At 38.4% G+C, this 18,648-nt stretch overlaps 1 protein-coding gene across 1 annotated transcript in view; it reads right to left on the bottom strand.

The window, feature by feature from the left end:
- Positions 1 to 18,648, bottom strand: part of ABCC12 (ATP binding cassette subfamily C member 12) — a 93,963-nt gene that overhangs the window by 65,230 nt on the left and 10,085 nt on the right. The window contains exon 2 of the mRNA XM_036124326.2: positions 2,159 to 2,327. Within this exon, the coding sequence (XP_035980219.1) occupies positions 2,159 to 2,277 (119 nt within the window). The 5' untranslated portion in view covers positions 2,278 to 2,327. The remainder of the gene's footprint in view (positions 1 to 2,158; positions 2,328 to 18,648) is intronic.

Raw genomic sequence — 18,648 nt, 5'->3', positions numbered from 1 at the left:
GAGGAAAAGACCTTGGTTTTGCCCTTGAGAAATTAATCATCTAAGACAGAATAAAGTCAGAGACATGGAGTAATATCTACTGATTACTAAGTCATTAGTATATTCTGGACCCTGTAAGAGCTTTATATTTGTAGCAGATGCTGTCAGGATGCCCTGGGTCACAGACTCTTGGCTCAAGCTGACAGCATCCCAACTCGAATGAGAGCTATGCCTCTTTTCACCACCTGTTTCGGTGCATTCTCAGGAGCATAAGTGCAGCACAGAATTGCAGGGTGCTGATGCCTCCAGGAGCAAATCTTAACAAATGGAGTATAGGAGCCCCTGGATAAATGCACCCCCCTCATCCTTTGGGTGGAAAATTTTACACTTTCACAGGAGGACCTAGTAGAATCCACTCCCCATTCCTACAGCAGTGACACTGATGACACCATGTTGTCCTTCCCTGACCCACTTCCCCTAAATCCTCCCTCCTGCTTCCTGGGATCACTTCCTAAATTAGCTACCTGCATCCAAGTTCTCAACTCACATTCTGCTTTTGGAGAACTCAAGCTAAGAGAAAATTAACAATGTACTATGTACCTGGCACATGGTAAAATTTTCTAAAAGATGGCTTTTGTGATAAAGTCATACTTACCTCATAGAATTATTACAACAAATCAGAGGAATGTACAGAAGGGTAGTATAATGACACCATTTCATAGACAAGAACATCATGGCACAGAGAAGCTAAAGTACTTGGCCAAAATCTTACAGTTGATCAATGGTAGAACAATGATTCAAACCCACTGCTTGCTGACTCCAGGGTCCCATCATTCTCTTAAGCACTACACCACATTTCCTCTCCACAAAGCAATTATAAACTTAACCAAAACAGTGAGTAGTTAGTGCTTTCCTGCCTGGGGCTAATTATTCCCTCACCTTTCAAACTTCACCTCTCCCCTCAGAGAGCTCAAGGTGCATCTTCAGTCCAGAGATTCTAGAAGAGAGCAATGCTGTATCACCTCACTATAGAGATGCCACTTGGCCTTCTGCTGTTCAGAAGACAGGACACAGGACCCTTTCCATGTAGAAAAGGCAGCATTTTATAATATTGTAACTAATATAATATTAATAATATCATATTATATCATATCATGTTATAGTTAAGCATGTAAGCTTGAAAGTCAAGCTGCATGTGTTCCTATCCTGCAGTTCAAAATTGACTTAATTCCCTCTCCCCATCTGTATAACAACCTCTTGGAATGTGAGCTTGCAGCTGCTTCCATCAGTAGATCTAGTCTATTTCTCCACACCTTGAATCTGAGCTGACTTGTGACTTAATTTGGTCAATAGAATGCTGTGAAAGAAATTGTGTGCCAGTTCTGAGCCTAAGTCTCAAGAAACTCTACATGCTTCAACTCATCCTTTTGGCAGTCTACTCTAATACTAAGTGATCAAGCCCAGGATACCCTGATGGGGATTGATAGCCCATGTGGCCCACTTATCCCCATTGCCCCAGTCAACAGTTACCTTGCTGACCAGCAGATTTATAAGTAAGCCTACTCAAGACCAGATGAATCACCCAACTGAGCCCAGCCCAAGTTGCTGACCCAACCATAAAATTGTATGCTAACTAAATGGCAATTGTTTTAGGCTTCTAAGTATTAACAGTTAGGAAGTTTGTGTGTTAACAGAGAAAAAACTAACTGATGAACTTTGGGCAAATTGCTTAACTTCTCTGTGCCTCACTTCTCCATTGGATAAAGATAATAATACCTCCATGGTGGTTGTGTTATACAAAAACAATGAATCATGGATCACTACATCAAAAACTAATGATGTATTGTATGGTGACTAACATAACATAATAAAATTAAATTAAATTAAAAAAAAAAGAGTAAGTGAGACCATATTTGTAAAGTACTTGGACAGATTCTGGCACAACGAAAGCTCTCCTTAAACATTGGCTATTGTCTCTCTCTCACCAAAGGATAATAGGAGTAAAGAAGTGGTTAATAAATGGATGGATGAATGGATGGATGGTTGGAAGGAAGACAAAAAGACAAGCATATAGAGCAGCAGCATGGGGAGCAGGGCCAGTGCCTACTCTCCTGATGGGCTAGAAACTAATTCTGGAGGTTCTACCCTGGCCCTCCATCCAATCCTCCTCCTGGCTTACCTTGCATAGGGTCTCACTGGGATCATGGTCTTTAGGCTCGGGTCATATCTTTCTATAAAGGGTCTCCGATGGCCTCGCCGATCCAGATCTGAGATAAGGTAGGGGACTTCACCCACCATCCTGATGGCAGCCTGGAGCCCTGAGCTCTTGGCCTAGGGACACTTTCACTCTGGAGCAGAAAGATGAGGAAGGTCACTGAGAAATGAGGACACTCTGAAATGGGATCAGGCAGTCCCTACTCTACCCATACTCTACCCCAGATCAGCTTCCTTGCTCCAACCCCTTAGACAGTTTCACCAATTAGCTTTCTACATTTATGGGTCAGGTGGGGGGATGGGGGGTGAGGTGTGGCCAGAAACCCTGCCACATCCCTCAACTCCACTCTGAGGTTTCCTTATTAGCAAGGACATTCAGTGCCTCTTCTTTACCATTTTGGGTTGATGGGGAGCAGAAAACCTATTGTGGATTGTCTGTTAGGAGCCAGTCTGTAGCCAACCCTGAATCCCAGACCAACAAAAGAGCTCCAGGAAAGTGTGTTTGCTGTCGCACAAATTTGCTTCACACAGAGTGAAGTTTGTCACACACCTCTTTTTCTTTTTCTTCCTGCTTCTTGTGCGTCCACATTGTCCCATACCCAAGGACTAGAGACCTCCAGTGGGACTACCTCTCAAGACCAGGCACATCTGGACAAGCACACATTCCTCCCCCACCCCCCCACTTCTGAGACCACTGCCCCTAAGGAAAACCAACAATCTAAGTGGAGAGAACACTTTCTGGAGTGCCTGTCCCGTCCATAAACCGACCACCCCATTCACCAATCACCTAAACCTAATGAATAGAGAATAATCCTTGAAGGTTTGCCTATTCTTGGTTTCAGTCCTTTCCTGAATGAGACCCCAGCTCTGTTCTTCCCCTATGGTTCCAAACACCTCCCTCCCTATATGCTAGAGATGAATTCTCCCTTTTTACCCAATTATCTTGAGTTGGTTTCTGTCACTTACCACCAGAGGCCTCATTATTATATATATACATGGGGGTCCCATTCCCATGAATTTTCTCGAAAATTTTCATGGCTAGAAACATCCAATGAACCAATTCCCATCAAGGTTTTAATGACTAATAAACCAATGACAGAGTTTGAAATGTTCTCAAATTCAATCTTTTACAAACTCTTCATTATACAGAAGAGGAAACAGAGGCCCAAAGAAGGGAAAGGACTTACTCAAGAATATACGTAGTAGTGACACTAGCATCGTGGCTGAAAAAAGACAACCTTTGTTTGTGTTTCCCCTACTCCCAACAACAATTTGGCATCTATTCACCAGCAAAAGTGCCCTTCTGGGAGCTGTGGGATCCAGCACCATCTGCCAAGAAACCCAGGAGGAGTCTTGCCCACCCAGGTATCAGACAATGGACATAGAGACCTTGGTCCTGACTGTGGGCCCTGAAGTGGCCCATGAACTAACTCCAGCCCCCGTTAGCCATGATCTAGGAGTCCCTGAAAAATATTGCCTCAGACAATCACTAAGGACAAGAGAACCTTTCCAGGTTAAGGTTACCAGTGGAGAATTTCCAGCACACCATTGGAACAAAAAAATATATAAGCTTGGATGTATTGGAGAGGGAAAGGTTAATAGTTGACTTTATCCACACTACCACTCCCCCAAGGCAGCATAGTTTAGGGTCAAAAGAGATCTTCTCAGCCCGTGATTTCTCTCACAGGGGAAAGTGAGAACTGGCTTCCAGAGCTGGCATCCAGCTGTACAGGATACTGACAAAGAAGCCTATTTTTCTTTCACCACATTCAGAGGACTAGATTCTGAGCTACATGGCAGGTGCAGGAAGATGCTGCAAGAGAGGCACATAGGACTCTTCATGGGCATTAAAGGAACATGGATCCTACTAACTGCATCATAGACTACATCAAGAAACCTGCTCTTGAGCTGCTGAGGATACCTCATTCACACATGCCTCCAACTGGTTCACAGGCACTGCTAGAATTCCACATGCCTCATCTACACACACACCCATCCTGTGGCCAGCTCCCTGTGCATGCTGCCAATGGCTGCGGTAAGAGGAAGCTTTGACAGACAGCTAGTGAGCATGCACAGAAAACCACACCAAATCTGTGGGCTAGGGAGAGACCACAAACTTGAGCTTTAGCACCACTTTTAGAAAAACAAAAGGGAGGCTGTCAGCACCTAGCCTGGTGCTTTGCAGAATTGAGAGAAAGCATATAGGCTTAAGAATTCTGCCACAAGGAAGAGCAAGAAGTATGGAGCAGGCATATCCATAGAAGGTCTGAGAAAGCCCTAGACTCCATAGCAAGGATCATGGGAAGTATTTCTCTCCCAGAGGCAGTTAGTAAAGATTCAAGGAGGTAACTGATATTTCAAATGTGAAGACAGCAATGCAAAACCTCAAGGAGCATGAAAAATTAAGGAAACATGACACCACTAAAGGACAATAATAATCTTCCCAAAGATATGGAGATCTGCAATTAACCCAATAAAGAAGTGAAAACATCTGTTTTAAGGAAACTCGATGAGTTACAAGAAAACACAGAAAGACAATTCAGATAAATCAGGAAAACAATACACAACCAAAAGGAGAAGTTTAACAAAGAGACAGAAATTGTTAAAAATACCAAACAGAAATTCTGGAAGTGAAGAATACAATGAATAAAATGAAAAGTGTAATAGCATCAACAACAGAAAGAATCTATGAGTTAGAAGACAAGAACTTTGAGATAATCCAGTCAGAGGAGAACAAAGAAAGAGTAAAAAAAGAGTGATGAAAGCCTATGTGATCTATAGAATACCATCAAAAGAAACAGTTTGTGAATTGTTGGAGTTTCAGAAAAAAAAAGGGGGGAGAATGGGGCAGACTTATTTAAAGAAATAATGGCAGGGTGCCTGGGTGGCTCAGTCAATTAAGTATATGCCTTTGGCTCAAGTCATGCTCTCAGGGTCCTGGGATGGAGCCCTGAGTTGGGCTCCCTGCTCAGCGGGGAGTCTGCTTCTCCCTCTCCCTCTGATCCTCCCCCCTGTTCATGCTCTCTCTCTTAAATGAATAAATAAAAAATCTTAAAAGGAAAATTTTAAAAATCGAAAAAAAAATAAGAAATAATGGCTGTGATGAACCGCTAAATTCTAATCCCAAAACCAATATTACACTATACATTAACTAACTAGAATTTAAATAAAAATTTAGGAGAAAAAAAAAAAAGAGATAATGGCTGCAAACTTCCCAAATCTAGTTAGAGATTTGAATAGCCAAGCTCATGAAGCTCATAGGTCACCAAAGAAGCTCAACTTAAAGAGATTCTTTCCAACACACATTATAATAAAACTGTCAAAAATCAAACAAAGAGACATTCTTAAAAGCAGCAAGAGAAAAGAAGTTTGTAACTTACAAGGGAAACCCAATTAGTGATTTCTCAGCAGAAACTATGCAGGCCTGGAGAGTGAGATGACGTATTCAAAGTGCCAGGAAAACAAAAACAAAAACAAAAACCTACCAACCAAGAATACCCTAACTGGCAAAGGTATTATTCAAAAATGAAAGTGAGATAAAGACTTTCCAAGACAAACAAAAGTTGAGGGAGTTTATCACCACTAGACCTGCCTTAACAAGAAATGCTGAAGGAAATTCTTCATGCTGAAATTAAAGGATACTAATTAGTGACATGAAAATATGTAACATACTGACTAATGTAAGTATATAGTCAAATTCAGAATACTCTAATACTGTAATATGGTAGTGTGTTAACAATTCTAATATGAAGGTTAAAAGACAATAATTTTTAATAAATAAAAATATAAAAGAGACAAATTGTGACATCAATAACATAAAATACAGGAGTAAAAGGGTAGAGTTTTTATATGTGATCAAAATTAAGTTGTTATTGGGGGGAGGAGAAAGACAGCGGAGGAGTAGGAGACCTAAATTTCATCTGGTCCCAGGAATTCAACTAGATAGGGTTCAAACCATTCTGAACACCTACAAACTCAACAGGAGATCAAAGAAAAGAATAGCAGCAACTTTCTGAACAGAAAAGCAACCACTTTCTGGAAGGTAGGACGTGTGGAGAAGTGAATCCGAGGCGATATTCAGGAAGATAGATGGTGGGGAGGGGTCCTCTGTCAGCCACTACTGGCAAGTGGTAGAGCAGCAGAGCACAAAATTGGAACTTTTAGTGTCAGCTCTGCTGAGGGATGTCACTCCGGTGGCTAAGTGGGAAGTGGAACCCTCTCTGGGACAGTGTGGTCTCAGGACCCTCGGGGTCACAGAAAGACTAGGGGTGCCTGAGTGTGGCAGAGCTCCCAGGAATCAGAGCGGGAAAGCCAGCTGCAGAGACAGAGCCCAGGAGTGGGCTCTCAGCTCAGGGTTGCCATAAACTGTGATCCATGGCACAGTCGGGCCACTGTTCTTCCAGCAGGGACCCAACAAGTGGCAGATCCGGGGAGACTCCCCCTTCTCCCCCTGGGAGGAGTGGCGCAGGAGTGCACTGCAGGGATCTGCTGGGTTTGGAGACTCCACACGGGGTCGTGTGCCAGAGATAGAAACGCTCGGTCATAGGCCAGGTGAGCACAGAGTGCGGCCGGAGACTGGGGAGACGGGAGTGATTGACTGCTTTTCTCTGGGGGCTCACTGAGGATTGGAGCCCTGAATTCTCGGCTCCTCTGGGGCAGAGATTGGGAGGCCACCATTTTCACTCTCAGCCTCCAAAGCTATACGGAAATCTTGCAGGGAACAAAAGCTCCTGAGAGCAAACCCTAGTAGATTACTTAGCCCGGACCGGCAAGAGTGGGGCAATTCCGCCTCCAGCAAAGACATTTGAGAATCAGGGCAACAGGCCCCTCCCCCAGAAGATCAGCAAGAACAGCCAGCCAAGATCAAGTTTACCAATCAATGAGAACGGCAGAACTCCAGCGCTAGGGGAATACTGCACATAGAATTCGTGGCTTTTTTCCCATGATTCTTTAGTCTTCCAAAGTTAATTTTTTAAATTTTCTTTTTTTTTTTTTTTGAATTTTGCTTTTTCCCTTTTTCAACCAACATCTTAACATTCCCTTTTTTAAAAATCTTTTTTATTTTTCATTTTTAGAGTCAAATTCTATCCCTTCATAGTAGTTAACCTTATTTTGGTATATATATATAAGTTGTTCCCTCTTTAAAATTTTGGGATACAGTTTCTTCTAACAGACCAAAATATACCCTAAATCTCTAGTGTATGGCTTTGTTCTAGTCTCCTGCCTGATCACATTCTCTCCTATTATTTTTTTATTTAAATCATCTTCATTCTTTTCTCAACCGACTTCTTATCTTATCAATTCCTTTTATAAAATCTTTTATAATTTTCATCTCTACAGTCATATTCCATCCCTTCATCATATTTACCCTTATTTTTGTACATATATAAGTTTTTCTTTCTTTCTTTAAAATTTTGGGAGACACTTTCTTCTAACAGACCAAAATACGCCCAAAATCTAGTGTGTGGCACTAATCTAAGGCACCAGCCTGATGATACTTGATCATATTCTGGTTTTTTGTTTGTTTGTTTCTTTCTTTCTTTTTCTCTTTTTTTTTTCTTTTTTTTTCTCTTTTTTTCTTTCTTTCCCTTTCTTTTCCCCTGGTTTCAGGTCTCTTCTGATTTGTTTAGTGTATATTTTTCTGGGGTGGTTTTTACCCTGTTAGCATTTTGTTCTCTTATTCACTTATTCTCCTCTGGTCAAAATGACAAGATGGAAAAAATCACCTCAAAAAAAGAACAAGAGGCAGTACCGACTGCCAGGGGCCTAATCAATATGAACATTAGTAAGATGTCAGAACTAGAGTTAAGAATGACGATTTTAAAGATGCTAGCTGGGCTTGAAAAAAGCATGGAAGTTATTAGAGAAACCCTTTCTGGAGAAATAAAAGAACTAAAATCTAACCAAGTCGAAATCAAAAAGGCTATTAATGAGGGGCAATAAAAATGGAGGCTCTAACTGCTAGGATAAATGAGGCAAAAGAGAGAATTAGTGATATAGAAGACCAAATGATGGAGAATCAAGAAGCTGAGAAAAAGAGAGATAAACAACTACTGGATCACGAGGGCAGAATTCGAGAGATAAGTGATACCAAAAGATGAAACAACATGAGGATACTTGGGAACCCAGAAGAAGAAGAGAGAGAGGGGCAGAAGGTATATTGGAGCAAATTATAGCAGAGAACTTCCCTAATTAGGGGAAGGAAACAGGCATCAAAATCCAGAGGCACAGAGAACCCCCCTCAAAATCAATAAAAATAGGTCAACACCCCGACATCTAATAGTAAAACTTATGAGTCTCAGAGACAAAGAGAAAATCCTGAAACCAACTCGGGAGAAGAGATCTATAACCTACAATGTTAAAAAAAAGAAGAGAAGAAGAAGATAGCAGGAAGGGAAAAATGAAGGGGGGGAATTGGAGGGGAAGATGAACCATGAGAGACTATGGACTCTAAGAAACAAACTGAGGGTTCTAGAGGGGACGGTGGGGGGATGGGTTAGCCTGGTGATGGGTATTAAAGAGGGCACGTACTGCATGGAGCACTGGGTGTTATACGGAAACAATGAATCATGGAAGACTACATCAAAAACTAATGATGTAATGTATGGTGATTAACATAACATAATAAAAAAAATTAAGTTGTTATCACATAAAATAGACTATTATATCTATAAAATGTTTTGTGTAAGCCTTAAGGTAAAAGGTTTTTAAGCAAAAACCTACAGTAGAATTACAAAAGATAAAGAGAAGGGAATCAAAGCATACCACTATGAAATCATCAATTCACAATGGAAGGCAGCAAAAGAGGAAGAAAGGAACAAGGGATCTACAAAATAGCCACAAAGCAGTAAGATGGCATTAGTAAGTCCTTACCTATCAATAGATATGTGAAATGTAAATGGATTAAGTTCTTCAATCAAAAGGCTTAGAGTGGCTGGCTGGATGAAAAAATAAGACCCAACTGTGTGCTGCCTACAAGAGACTCACTTCAGCTTTAAAGACTCGCAGGCTAAGGTGAAGGGATGGAGAAAGGTATTTTTTGCAAGTGGAAACCAAAAGACAGCAGACATTTATATCAAACAAAATAGATTTTAAAGCCAAAAATTATAACAAGGGACAAAGAAAATTACTACATAATGATAAAAGGATCAGTTCACCAAAAAGATACAACAATCACATATATATTTGTATATATATATATATATATACACATTGTACACAAATATATATATAATACACACACACATATATATTGTATAAATATAAACAGATGATAGATAGATATGTTTTAACAATGGAGCACCTAAATATATTAAGCAAATACTAACAGATCTGAAGGGAGAAATATACAATAATAGTAGGTAACTTTTTTTTTAATTCAATTAGCCAATATATAGTACACCATTGGTTTTAGATGTAGTGTTCAATGATACATTAATATTCCACTTTCAACATTAGCTAGATCATCCAGACAGAAAATCAATAAGGAAACACTGGACTTGACCTACACTTTAGACCAAGTGGACCTAACAAACATATACAGACTGTTCTGTCCAACAACAGTAGAATACACATCTTTCTCAGGAACACATGGAACATTCTCCAGGATAGATAATGATAGGTCACAAAACAAGTCTTAGCAGATTCAAGAAGATTGAAATAATACCAAGTATTTTTTTCTGATCACAATGGTATAAAACGAAATCAATAACAAAAGAAAGCTGTAGAGTTCACAAATATGTGGAAATTAGACAACATATTTCTGACCAACCAATGAGTCAAAGAAGAAATCAAAAGGAAAATGAAAAAAAATATATTGAAACAAAGTGGAAACACAATATACCAAAATTTGTGGGATGTAGCAAAAGTAGTCCCCAAATGGAATTTTATAGTGATAAATGTCTACATTAAGAAAAATGAAAGATTTCAAATAAGTAACTTAACTTTACACTTCAATGAACCAAAAAATGAAGAAAAACTAAGCCCAAAGTTAGCAGAAGGAAATAACAAAGATCAGTGCAGAAAGAAATAAACTAGAGGCCAGGAAAAAAAACAATAGAAAAGATTAATGAAAGTAAAAACTGACTTTTTGAAAGGATAAGCAAAATTGACAAAACTTTAGCTAGACTACAAGGAAAAAGAGAAGACTCATAAATAAAATTAGAAAAAGTAGATATTACAACTGATACCACAGAGATACAAATGATCATAAGAGATTACTAGAACAACCATACATGGACAGATTGGATAATCTACAAGTAATTGATAAATTCTTAGAAACACACAACTTACCAAGACTGAATAATGAAGAAATAAAAAATCTGAACAGACCAATACAATAAAGGAGATTGAACCAGTGATCCAAACTATCCCCCAAAAAGAAAATCCAAGACCAGATTGTTTCCCTAGTGAATTCTACCAAACATTTAAAGAAGAACTAATGTCAAACTTTCTCAAACTCCTACAGAATATTGAAGAGGAGATATTACCCCCAAACTCATTTTATAAGACAAGCATTACCCTGATACTAAAGCCAGATAAGGACATTACAAGAAAAGAAAACTATAGACCAATAACCCTGATGAATATAGATGCAAATATTCTCAAAAAAAATTAGCAAACTGAATTCAACAACACATTAAAAGCATACACCATGATTAAGTGGAATTTATCCCTGGGAAGAAAGGATGGTTCAACATATGCAAATCAATAAATATGAGACATCAAATTAATAGAATGAAAGATATAAGTCATATGATCTTCTCAATAGATACAGAAAAATAATTAATCTGATACATTAAGATACATCTTAATAGATGCAGAAAAATTACTTGATAAAATATGACATCTGTTCATGATAAAAACTCTCAACAAAGCAGGTATAGAAAGAATATACCTCCACATAATAAAGGCCATATATGACAAGCCCACACCTAACATCATACTAAATGGCAAAAGTTTGAAAATTTTTCACCTAAGATCAGGAAGAAGACAAAGATGCTCACTCTTACCACTTTTATTCAACATGGTACTGGAAGTCCTAGCCATAGCAATTAAGTAAGAAAAGGAAATAAAGCATATCCAAATTGGAAAGGTGTAAAACTGTCTTTGCTTGCAGATGATATCTTATATATAGAAAATCCATAAGACTACAAAAAAAAAATGTTGAAACTAATCAACAAATTCAGTAAAGTTGCAGGATATGAAGTCAACATACAAAAATCAGTTGTGTTCCTATACACTAAAACAAAATATATGAAAAGAAATAAAGAAAACAATCTCATTTACAACAGCATCAAAAACAATAAAATACTCCTGGCTAAACTTAATAAAGGAGGTGAAAGATCTGTACACTGAAAACTACAACACTGAGGAAAGAAATTGAAGACACAAACAAATGGAAAGTTATCTTGTGTTCATGGATCAGAAAAATTAATATTATTAAAATGTCCATACCACACCAGTTATCTATAGATTTGACACAATCCCCATAAAAATCCTAATGATATTTCACAGAAATAGAAAAAACAATTCTAAAATTTGTATGAAATCACAAAAGACCTTGAAAAGCCAAAGAAAGAAGAACAGAGCTGGAGGCATGACACTTCCTGATTTCAAACTATACTACAAAGCTATAGTAATCAATGGTGCTGGCATAAAAATAGACACATAAACCAATAAAACAAAATTGAGAGCCCACAAATAAACATATACATATATACTCGCATATACAGTCAACTAATATTTGACAAGGGATCCAAGAATGCTCTATGGGAAAAGATATTCTCTTTAATAAATGGTACTGGGAAAACTGGATAATCACACGCAAATGAATAAAATTGGACTCCTATCTTAACCTCACTCACAAAAAATTAACTTGAAATGGATTAAAGGCTTAAACATAAGAATTAAAACCATAAATTCCTAGAAGTAAATAGAGGGAAAAATCTCCTTGTCTTGGCAATAATCTTTTGGATGTGACATCAGAAGCACAAGAGAAATAAAAAGCAAAAATAATTAAGTGGAACTACATCAAGCTAAAAGTCTTCTGCACAGCAAAAGAAAAAATCAACAAAATGAGAAGGCAACCTACAGAATGGGAAAAAAATATTTGCAAATCATGTCTCATAAAGGGTAAATATCCAAAATATATGAAGAACTCCTACAACTCAAAAGCAAAATAAAATTTAAAAAATCTGATTAAAAAATGAGCAGAGGAACTGAATAGACATTTTTCCAAAGAAGACATACAAATGGCCAATGGGTACATGAAAAGGTGCTCAATATCACTAATCATTAGGGAAATGCAAGTCAAAACCACAAGGAGATATCACTTCATACCTGTTAGAATGGCTATCATCAAAAAGACAAGAGATAACAAAGTATTGACAAAGACATAGAGAAAAGGGAATTCTTGTGCACTGTTGGTGAGAAGGTAAATCGGCACAGCCACTATGGAAAACAGCATGTAAACTCCTCAAAAATTTTACAATAAAACTGCCATATGATTCAGCAATCCCAATTCTGGGTATATATCCAAAGGCAATGAAATCAGGATCCTGAAAATATACCCGCACCTTCACACCCATTGCAGTATCATTCACAATAGTCAAGATATGGAAACAACCCAAGTGTCCATTTATGGATGAATGGATTAAGAAGATGTGGTATACATACACAATGGAATATTATTCAGTCTTGAGAAAGAATGACATTCTGTCATTTGGGACAACAAAGATGGACCTGGAAGGAATTATGCTGAGTGAAGGAAGTCAGACAGAGAAAGACAAATACTGTATGATATCCACTTAAATCTAGAATCTAAAAAAGCTAAACTCATAGTAACAGAGAGTAGAACAGTGGTTGCCAGTGGTTGGGTGGTGGAGGAAATGGGGATATGTCGGTCAAAGGTAGGTAAAAACTTATAGTTATGAGTAAATTCTAGGGATCAAATGTACAGCATGGTGATTATAGTTAACAATACTGTATTATATACTTGAAAGTTGCTAAGAGAGTGGATCTTAAACATTTTCACTTCAAAAGAGAATGGTAATTATGTAAGGTGATGGAGGTATTAATTAATGTTACTGTGGTAGTCATTTCACAATGAAGTCTATCAAATCTGCATGTCATACACATTTACATGTATGATACAAGAAGTTGTATTATATGTCAATTATACCTCAATAAAGCTAGGGGGAAAGCAGAGTGTATATAAAATGAGTGGCACTATCTCATCTGGGCAGGTTAGATACAGAGAAACTGACATGCCCACTTTTTTCCAATTACCCTGGAAAACCCCTTGCATATATTATATTACAAGAAGCACTCCTCTAGAATAATATATTCTTTCTAATAATAGAATTTGAAAATTAAAATGTCTTCACTTCAAAAAGACAAATCCCCCAAAATAAAAACATAAACAACTGGAGGGGGCAAATGTTTTATAGGCAATAATTCTGCTCAAAATCTCTTCTATCATTCAATTAATGAATATTAATGACATGAATACCATGGATCCAGCTCTAGATTCCTAATTCAAATAAGAACTCCCTAAACTTCTTGTCAACCTGAGCTGTACTCCATGGCCCACCCTCCATTTGTACCACCTAACACTGCATTCCAGCAATGCCACAAGTCTGAACAAATTGCCAATTATTTCTGCTTCTTGGTCTTTGCACTCAGCACTGTCACAACCTAGAACAATGTAACATCCTTCCCTTCACTTGACCAATTCCTGTTCAGCCTTCAAGGTTCAATTCAGACATTTTCTCCTCTGGGAAAACTTTCCTACTTACTTATCTATTTCCCTAAACAGACTTAAAAATAAGCACACAATAACACACATGAAAATGTAAATCACAGCACAGTGTTAGACCTGGGGAGGGGGGGAACAGAAAGAAAACAAGGACTTAAAGCTAAGAATTTAATCAAAGAAATAAAAAGGAGCATAAAATAGTAGATTAACCCCAAACAGCTTTATTAAGAGCTGTTATTAACAGCTTTATTATACTTGACATCTCAATGTAGGCAAGGAGGAACAGAAAAATAAAAAACAGAGGGATAAGTGGAAGACAAATAGTAAGCTGATAGACTTAAACCCAACCACATCAATAATTACATTAAATATAAATGGAGTAAACACTTCAATTAAAAACTAGAGATTGTCAGACTGGATGTAAAAACAAGACACAATGATATGGTGCCTACAAGAGATGGATTTTAAGTATAAAGACACAAACAGATTGCAAGTAACAAGATGAAAAAAGAACTACCATGCTAACAGTATCAGAATTGTCAACTCTGTGAGAAACACCATTCTTTACAGTGGAGAAACCTGACAAACACTACTTCAAACCAGGTGACCAAGGTCAACATCAACAGTAACAAGTCATGTGTGTGGTTTGTCTTTTATTTTATAGTAACAAGTCATGTTAATCAAAAGACATAATTTTTTAAAAGATCAAAATTTTAAAAACGTTTAAAGATTAAAAAGTAGGGGGCGGAGCAAGATGGCGGAGGAGTAGGAGACCTGGATTTCGTCTGGTCCCAGGAATTCAGCTGGATAGGGATCAAACCATTCTGAACACCTACAAACTCAACAGGAGATCGAAGAAAAGAATAGCAAAAACTCTCTGAACAGAAAAGCGACCACTTTCTGGAAGCAGGGACCCAACAAGTGGCAGATCCGGGGAGACTCCCCTTCCTCCCCCAAGGAGGAGTGGCGCGGGAGTACACCGCAGGGATCTGCTGGGTTTGGAGACTCCACACTGAGTCGGGTGCCAGAGATAGAAACACTCGGTCACAGGCCAGGTGAGCACGGAGTGTGGCCAGAGACCGGGAAGACAGGAGTGACTGACTGCTTTTCTCTGGGGGCGCACTGAGGAGCAGGGCCCCGAGTTCTCGGCTCCTCCGGGGCAGAGATTGGGAGGCCGCCATTTTCACTCTCGGCCTCCAAAGCTGTACAGAAAGCTTGCAGGGAACAAAAGCTCCTGAGAGCAAACCCGAGCAGATTACTTAGCCCGGACCGGGCAAGGGCGGGGCAATTCCGCCTCTGGCAAAGACATTTGGGAACCATGGCAACAGGCCCCTCTCCCAGAAGATCAGCGAGAACAGCCAGCCAAGACCAAGTTTACCAATCAATGATAACGGCAGAACTCCAGCGCTAGGGGAATAATGCACATAGAATCCATGGCTTTTTTACCATGATTCTTTAGTCTTTCAAAGTTAATTTCTTTTTTTGAATTTTTCTTTTTCCTTTTTTCAACCAACATTTTATCAATCCCTATTTTAAAAAACATTTTTATTTTTCATTTTTAGAGTCATATTCTATCCCTTCATAGTAGTTAGCCATATTTTTGGCATATATATATGTTGTTCTCTCTTTAAAATTTTGAGATAGTTTCTTCTAACAGATCAAAATATACCCTAAATCTCTAGTGTATGGTTTTTTTCTACTCTCCTGCCTGATCACATTCTCTCCCTTTTTTTTTTTTTAAATCCTCTTCTTTCTTTTTTCAAACAACTTATCAATTCCTTTTATAAAATTTTTTATAATTTTCATCTGTACAGTCATATTCTATCCCTTCGTCATATCAACCCTTATTTTTGTACATATATAAGTTTTTCTTTCTTTAAAATTTTGAGAGGCACTTTCTTCTAACAGACCAAAATACACCCAAAATCTAGTGTGTAGCACTGATCTATGTACCAGCCTGATCATATTTGATCATATTCTGTTTTTTTTTTGTTTTGTTCTGTTTTTGTTTGTTTTTATCTTTATCTTTTTCTTTTTCTTTTTTCTGTCTTTCCCTTTCTTTTCCCCTGGTTTCAGGTCTTTTCTGATTTGTTTAGAGTATATTTTCTGGGGACGTTGTTACCCTGTTAGCATTTTGTTCTCTCATTAATCTATTCTCCTCTGGACAAAATGACAAGATGGAAAAAATCACCTCAACAAAAAGAACAAGAGGTAGTACCAACTGCCAGGGACCTACTCAATACAGACATTAGTACGATGTCGGATCTAGAGTTCAGAATCATCACTTTAAAGATACTAGCTGGGCTTGAAAAAAGCATGGAAGTTATTAGATAAACCCTTTCTGGAGAAATAAAAGAACTAAAATTTAACCAAGTCGAAATCAAAAAGGCTATTAATGAGGTGCAATCAAATATGGGGGCACTAACTGCTAGTATAAATGAGGCAGAAGAGGGAATCAGTGATATAGAAGACCAAATGCTGGAAAATAAAGAAGCTGAGAAAAAGAGAGATAAACAACTACTGGATCATGAGGGCAGAATTCGAGAGATAAGCGATACCATAAGAGGAAACAACATTAGAATAACTGGGATCCCAGAAGAAGAAGAAAGAGAGAGAGGGGCAGAAGGTATATTGGAGCAAATTATAGCAGAGAGCTTCCCTAATTAGGGGAAGGAAACAGATATCAAAATCCAGGAAGCACAGAGACCCCTCTCAAAATCAATAAAAATAGGTCAACACCCCGACATCTAATAGTAAAACTTATGAGTCTCAGAGACAAAGATAAAATCCTGAAAGCAGCCCGGGACAAGAGGTCTGTAACCTAAAATGGTAGAAACATTAGATTGGCAACAGACCTATCCACAGAGACCTGGCAGGCCAGAAAGGACGGGTAGAATATATTCAGCACTAAATGAGAAAAATATGCAGCCAAGAATACTATATCCAGCTAGGCTGTCATTGAAAATGAAGGAGAGATAAAAAGCTTCCAGGACAAACAAAAGCTAAAGGAATTTGCAAACACAAAACCAGCCCTACAAGAAATCTTGAAAGGGGTCCTCTAAGCAAAGAGAGAGCCTAAAAGCAACATAGACCAGAAAGGAACACAGACAATATACAGTAAGAGTTACCTTACAGGCAATACAATGGCACTAAATTCCTATCTTTCCATAGTTACCCTGAATGTAAATGGGCTAAATGCCCCAATCAAAAGACACAGGCTATCAGATTGGGTTAAAAAACAGGACCCATCAATATGCTGTCTGCAAGAGACTCATTTTAGACCCAAAGACACCCCCAGATTGAAAGTGAGGGGGTGGAAAACGATTTACCATGCTAATGGACACCAAAAGAAAGCTGGGGTGGCAATCCTTATATCAGACAAATTAGATTTTAAACCAAAGACTGTAATAAGAGATGAGGAAGGACACTATATCCTACTTAAAGGGTCTATCCAACAAGAAGATCTAACAATTGTAAATATCTATGCCCTAACATGGGAGCAGCCAATTATATAAGGCAATTAATAACAAAAGCCAAGAAACACATTGACAACAATACAATAATAGTGGGGGACTTTAACACCCCCCTCACTGAAATGGACAGATCATCTAAGCAAAAGATCAACAAGGAAATAAAGACTTTAAATGACACACTGGACCAAATGGACTTCACAGACATATTCAGAACATTCCATCCAAAAGCAACGGAATGCACATTCTTCTCTAGTGCCCATGGAACATTCTCCAGAATAGATCACATCCTAGGTTATAAATCAGGTCACCACCGGTACCAAAAGATTGGGATCATTCCCTGCCTATTTTCAGACCACAATGCTTTGAAACTAGAACTCAATCACAAGAGGAAAGTCGGAAAGAACTCAAACACATGGAGGCTAAAGAGCATCCTACTAAAGAATGAATGGGTCAACCAGGAAATTAAAGAAGAATTTAAAAAATTCATGGAAACCAATGAAAATGAAAACAGAACTGTTAAAAATCTTTGGGATGAGCAAAGGCAGTCCTAAGAGGCAAGTATATAGAAATACAAGCCTTTCTCAAGAAACAAGAAAGGTCTCAAGTACACAACCTAACCCTACACCTAAAGGAGCTGGAGAAAGAACAGCAAATAAACCCTTAACCCAGCAGGAGAAGAAAAATAATAAAGATCAGAGCAGAAATCAATGAAATAGAAACCAAAAGAACAATAGAACAGATCAACGAAACTAGGAGCTGGTTCTTTGAAAGAATTAACAAGATTGATAAACCCCTGGCCAGACTTATCAAAAAGAAAAGAGAAATGACCCAAATCAACAAAATCATGAATGAAAGAGGAGAGATCACAACCAACACCAAAGAAATACAAACAATTATAAGAACATATTATGAGCAACTATATGCAAGCAAATTAGATAATCTGGAAGAAATGGATGCATTCCTAGAGATGTATCAACTACCAAAACTGAACCAGGAAGAAATAGAAAACCTGAACAGACCTATAACCACTGAGGAAATTGAAGCAGTCATCAAAAATCTCCCAACAGGGCGCCTGGGTGGCTCAGTTGGTTAAGCGACTGCCTTAGGCTCAGGTCATGATCCTGGAGTCCCGGGATCGAGTCCCGCATCAGGCTCCCTGCTCAGCAGGGAGTCTGCTTCTCCCTCTGACCCTCCTCCCTCTCATGCTCTCTGTCTCTCATTCTC

This window comes from Halichoerus grypus, chromosome 15 (genome assembly GCF_964656455.1).
Source record: "Halichoerus grypus chromosome 15, mHalGry1.hap1.1, whole genome shotgun sequence".
Lineage (NCBI taxonomy): Eukaryota > Metazoa > Chordata > Mammalia > Carnivora > Phocidae > Halichoerus > Halichoerus grypus.
Note: the sequence above shows the minus strand (reverse complement) of the source record. Positions and strands in the feature narration are given on the sequence as shown.